The 4850-nt window shown below is 65.6% G+C and overlaps 1 protein-coding gene across 1 annotated transcript; it reads right to left on the reverse strand.

Moving 5' to 3' along the window:
• Window positions 1-522: 522 nt before the first annotated feature.
• On the reverse strand, window positions 523-2512 carry HES2 (hes family bHLH transcription factor 2). Its single transcript, XM_073316912.2, has 4 exons — window positions 2381-2512; window positions 2120-2215; window positions 1440-1533; window positions 523-1089 (listed from the first exon to the last, which is right to left on the reverse strand). The coding sequence occupies exons 1-4, from the start codon at window positions 2474-2476 to the stop codon at window positions 809-811; spliced, it is 567 nt and encodes a 188-aa protein (XP_073173013.1). The 5' UTR covers window positions 2477-2512; the 3' UTR covers window positions 523-808.
• Window positions 2513-4850: the final 2338 nt, after the last annotated feature.

Consider the following 4850-nt stretch of genomic DNA (forward strand, 5'->3'; position numbering starts at 1 on the left):
ACCCGACAGGCACTAGGCCCAGACTAGCGTCCTGACCAGGGTGCCACACAGCGATACCTTGGCCTCCGGGTGGGTGGCAGAAGTGTCAGTCGCGGAGGGCAGCACTGTCATCCCTCACTGGTGCCACTGCTCAGTGGTGACTGGTGCATGTGGGGAGCTATCCACTCGCCGAACCCAGAAGGCAACGGGTCATGCGCCCATGCTTCATCCGCCCAGCTGAGTGCCAGGGATTGGCCATCCTCACAGCAGGGGACTTGCAGTGCCTGGGCCAGCAGTAACACACTCCCCAGGCCCACTGCAGCCCTGCTCCCCCTCTGCTGCAGGGGGCAGCTTCTCCATGCTGTGCACCCCTGGATGTCAGGAGCCCCCCCAGGCACTCAGGGCAGCTTCGGCTCTCGGCCTGGGTCACCCGCCCGGCTGGCAATGCAGGGCGCGACAGGGCTTGTTCATGCCCAGGCACCACACAGGCCAGGTTGCTTCAGTCAGAGCATTTTATTTGTATGAAAATATAAAGTGTCTCCCACATATTAAACTCCAGTGACTCCAGAGCAAGGGCCAGTCAGCCTCTGGCCAAGCAAGCAGTGTGCAGTTCACAGGCCCAGGAGACACCCTTTGGGTTTCTGCTTCACCCCACTGCCTTGTCACCTGCATGGGGCCAAGTGCTGGGCTCTCCTGGCCCAGGCAGGGCTCTGGCAGGGGCTGTACAGGGATATTTACACCGGGGGGACAGGGGGAAGAGGGCGATCAATGTACAAATAAATAGCTGGGCTCCCCTATGTACAGGCAGATGTGTGCAGAGTCCACCGCTCTACCAGGGCCTCCAGATGCTCAAGTTTGCAGCTTGGGGGTGGGGGGGCAAGGCCTCCCGCACCCCCCTGGCCGAGCTGGCTGGCCCTGCCCTCTGCCAGGCTGGGCACGAGTCCGTGGGGCTGCTGCAGTCCTGGCAGCTGCTGGGCTCAGTGCTGGTCCTTTGCAGGTGCTCCAGCAGGCAGCTGCCGGAGTCTCTGCCCAGGAGGTGGGACTTTGCCAGCAGGCTGGTGAGGCGGGACAGGCAGGCTCGGTATCCCTCGCGGTAACTCTCGGCTGGGTCTAGAGGAGAGAGACAGCGAGTCAGTGCTCAGCCGTGGAGCCAGGGCTGCCTTGGCAGGGGGGCTTGGCCAGCCCCTGGCAGGGAGAGGTCCGGTCCCAGCGGGTACAAGGGGAGCCTGCCCTGGCACGGAGAGGGGCCCAGGGCTGCAGCGGCAGGTCAGTAGAGTCCGATCCTTGGCAAGGGATAAAGGAAGGGGAACTCCGGGGAGCAGGAGCAACACGTGGTCTGGCTGGGGGGGTTCCCGGGGAGGGAGGGGATTCCCCAGGCCGAGCGATTTGAGGAGCTGGCCCTGTCCCGCGCTGGGCCCGGCTGCGCGCAGGTGTCTGGGCTGGGAGGAGCCAGCACTCACCTGGGGCGGGAGGGCAGGGGACCGGGATCTCCTTGAGGAACTGCACGGTCATCTCCAGAATATCCGCCTTCTCCAGCTTGGAATAGCGCGAGCTCTGCGGGAGAGCGACAGGTCAGGCGGCGCCCGGCCCCAGGAGCGCAGCGCCGTGCGGGCCCCGAGAGCGCAGGAGGGAGAGCGCAGGGCGCAGCGCGGTGCCGGCCCTGGGGGGACGCGGTCAGGGCGCAGCGCGGTGCCGGCCCTGGGGGGACGCGGTCAGGGCGCAGCGCGGTGCCGGCCCTGGGGGGACGCGGTCAGGGCGCAGCGCGGTGCCGGCCCTGGGGGGGGCGGGGGGTCAGGGCGCAGCGCGGTGCCGGCCCTGGGGGGGGCGGGGGGTCAGGGCGCAGCGCGGTGCCGGCCCTGGGGGGGGCGGGGGGTCAGGGCGCAGCGCGGTGCCGGCCCTGGGGGGGGCGGGGGGTCAGGGCGCAGCGCGGTGCCGGCCCTGGGGGGGGCGGGGGGTCAGGGCGCAGCGCGGTGCCGGCCCTGGGGGGGGCGGGGGGTCAGGGCGGTGCCGGCCGGGGGAGACGCGGTCAGGGCGCAGCGCGGTGCCGGCCCTGGGGGGGACGCGGTCAGGGCGCAGCGCGGTGCCGGCCCTGGGGGGGACGCGGTCAGGGCGCAGCGCGGTGCCGGCTGCTGGTACTCACGTCTTTGCCGATGAGCGGCAGGATGAGGGTCTTCAGCTGGTTCAGGCTCTCATTGATGCGGGCTCGTCTGCGCTTCTCCATCAGCGGCTTGAGGGTCTGCGGGCACACAAGGGCACGGGTCAGTTCCGGTGCAGCGGGGGCACAAGGCGGGCGCGCGGGTCAGTCCCAGGGGAGGCGGGGGCTACACGGGGGGTGCGGAGGCCGAGGAATGTGGGGGCGGATCCGAGGGGACCCCAGTGCTAGAGCGCGACCCTCGCTCACCTTCCGCAGCTCAGTGGCCTCCCCGGGTTTCCTGTGCGCCCCCAGCCTGGAGCTGTAGCTCCGCGCCGCCTCGGGCGCTGCGCTGCGTGGGGACATAGGTCCAGGGGCAGGATCGCTGGGAGCTCGGTCCGGGCAGAGCTGCTGGAGGCGGAATCGTGCTCCCAGCCTGGGCTGGAGCTTTTTATGGAGCCGCCTCCGCTGGGCCCCGCCTCTCGCCTTTGTTACAGGGCTGGGGAGGGACGCCCGGGGCAGGGCTGGCTCCTGAAGGAGGCCCCGCCAATTAACAGCCGCCCCCTCTGCTGTGCCCTGGGCTCAGGGCACTGAGCCCTGGGCACTGGCTGCAGGTTAGCGTGCAGCCCGGCCCATCACCTGCCCGGCTCTGGTCTGCCCGCCTCGCGGGGTGCGAGCGGGTGTGCCAGGGGAACCCAGCAGCCCCACCCTGTCCCCACTCCCGCAGCCAGCGCCAGCTTTCCGGCCACTCTGCGGCGTGCATTACGCGCCGCCTGGGAAAGCGCTCGGGATTCGTGCCGGCCCCCCGCCCCCGACGGAGGTGTGCACAGAAGTACTTGCAGACACAGGCCGGGATATTCGGGGGGTCCCTCTCCTGACACGTGCTACGCGCCCGGCTCTGTGCAGGCGTCTCCGCAGTTTAGGACGCGGGTGGACCTCGTGCGGGCACAGAGCTCCTTTCGGGGAGCCCCGCTGCCTCCCTCAGCTCAGCCCCGCCGGGGGGACGCCGGACACGCGGGGGCCCCGGCTGGGGCCGGTCTGCGGCATGTGGGAGGCTTTGCTGCGCGGCGCGTGTTGTCTCCGGCCCCGCGGGCGCAGCTGCCCGCGCCGCGCTCCGCGCACAGGGACCCGCGGGACCAGCGGCCGCTCCCTGGGCCGCCCCTCGGGGACGGCGGCGTCGCTCTCGGCTCCCCAGGCGCGGGCGGACAGGGGGGCACAGAGACGCCCCGGCTCCCCCCGGCGCAGCCCCCGGCCCCGGCCGCCCGAGCTGCTGTCCAGGGTGCTGAGCGCAGGGCCCCGCACTCGCCTCCGGAGGGGGCCGCTTCAGGGACCGTCTCCCGCCGCCCGGCTGCTGGGGCCGGGTGGTTCCGTCCCTGCCCCCGCTGGGAGCCGCAGGGAGTCAGCCCCGGTCACCCCCTGCCTGGGGAGGGGGGCTCTGACCCGCACCCCGGCACGGGCAGCAACGGGCCCTTGTGCGGCACCGCCGGGGTGTTGGCCTCCCGGGGCTGAGCTCGGCCCAGTAGGGCTGGCGGGGGGGCCGTTCAGCGGAGCTTCAAACCACCACCTGCTGCCCCGCGAGGGGAGGGTCCGGGGAGGGCGCTGAGCGAGGGCCTGTATTGCCGAGGGGGGTGGACAGCTCCCCCAAGGACGGTTAGCGGCTGCAAAGCCCCTTAGTTAACTGCTACCAGTCAGCCGGGAGGGAAACGGGTCCCGCACCTGCAACCATGCAGCCAGGTGCAGGTGTCCCTTCACCCCTTCCTGCCAGGGACTAATCTTTACAGGGGAAACTCCTTGTCTGACAGTCTCTTATGGTACCAAAGTGCATTAACCGTCCTTCTGGGGGAAACGAAGGGGCTCTGAGCCGCTGCTGCGGCTGTTTGGCAGGCCTATCCTCTCTCTTCTAAGGACACAACAAGGCGGAGAGGGAGAAGAGACTCGTGAAGACAGAAAAGGCAGCACCTGTCTTGAGGCCTAGCTGCTGGAAAATGAGAGACCCAACCCAGCACAAGGGCCTGTCTGCCATTGGCAGCTCATTTTAAGGCCAGAAGGGACCATTGTGATCATCTAGTCTGAGCTCCTGTCTAATACAGGCCAGAGACCTGCCCCAAAGAAGCGCTGGAACAGATTTTTCAGAAAGACATCCAACCTTGGTTTAAAACTCCTCAGTGATGGAGAATCCACCAGGACCCTTGGTCAACTGTTCCAGGGATTAATGGCCCTCACTGTACAGAGCCTATGCCTTCTTTCCAGTTCTAGATTTCTAGTCAAAATGTCAAGTGATACCAAGTCAAATGCCTTACAGAAGTCTAGGTATATTACATCAACACTATCACCTTTGTCTACCAAACTTGTGATCTCATTTAAAAAAATAAGATATCAAGTTAGTTTAATAACTAACATTTTCCATAAATCCATGTTGATTTGCATTAATTATATTACCCTCCTTTAGTTCATTAGTAAGCAAGTCCTGTACCAGCTATGCCATTATTTTGGCTGGGATCATTACCAGGCTGACAGGCCTTTAATTACCCACGTCTACTCTTTTAAAAAATTGGCATTACATTACTTTTCTTCCAGGCATCTGGAAGTTCCCCAATGCTCTGAGATGAATTGAAAAATCAACATTAATGGTCCAAGGAAGCCCTCAGCCAGGTCTTTTAAAATGCTTGGTTACAAGTTATCTGGGCCTGTTGATTTTTAAATGTCTGCCTTTAGTAGCTTCTGTTTAACATCCTTCAGT

Source organism: Lepidochelys kempii, chromosome 18 (genome assembly GCF_965140285.1).
Source record: "Lepidochelys kempii isolate rLepKem1 chromosome 18, rLepKem1.hap1, whole genome shotgun sequence".
Taxonomy (NCBI): Eukaryota; Metazoa; Chordata; order Testudines; family Cheloniidae; genus Lepidochelys; species Lepidochelys kempii.

Excerpts from the sequence above, each read along its gene's own strand:
- HES2 (XM_073316912.2), bottom strand. The coding sequence starts at position 2,476 with ATGTCCCCACGCAGCGCAGCGCCCGAGGCGGCGCGGAGCTACAGCTCC. Across the intron at positions 2,216-2,380 it reads AGGCCACTGAGCTGCGGAAG|ACCCTCAAGCCGCTGATGGA; the intron begins GTGAGCGAGGGT and ends GTGTGCCCGCAG. Across the intron at positions 1,534-2,119 it reads TGCCGCTCATCGGCAAAGAC|AGCTCGCGCTATTCCAAGCT; the intron begins GTGAGTACCAGC and ends GCTCTCCCGCAG.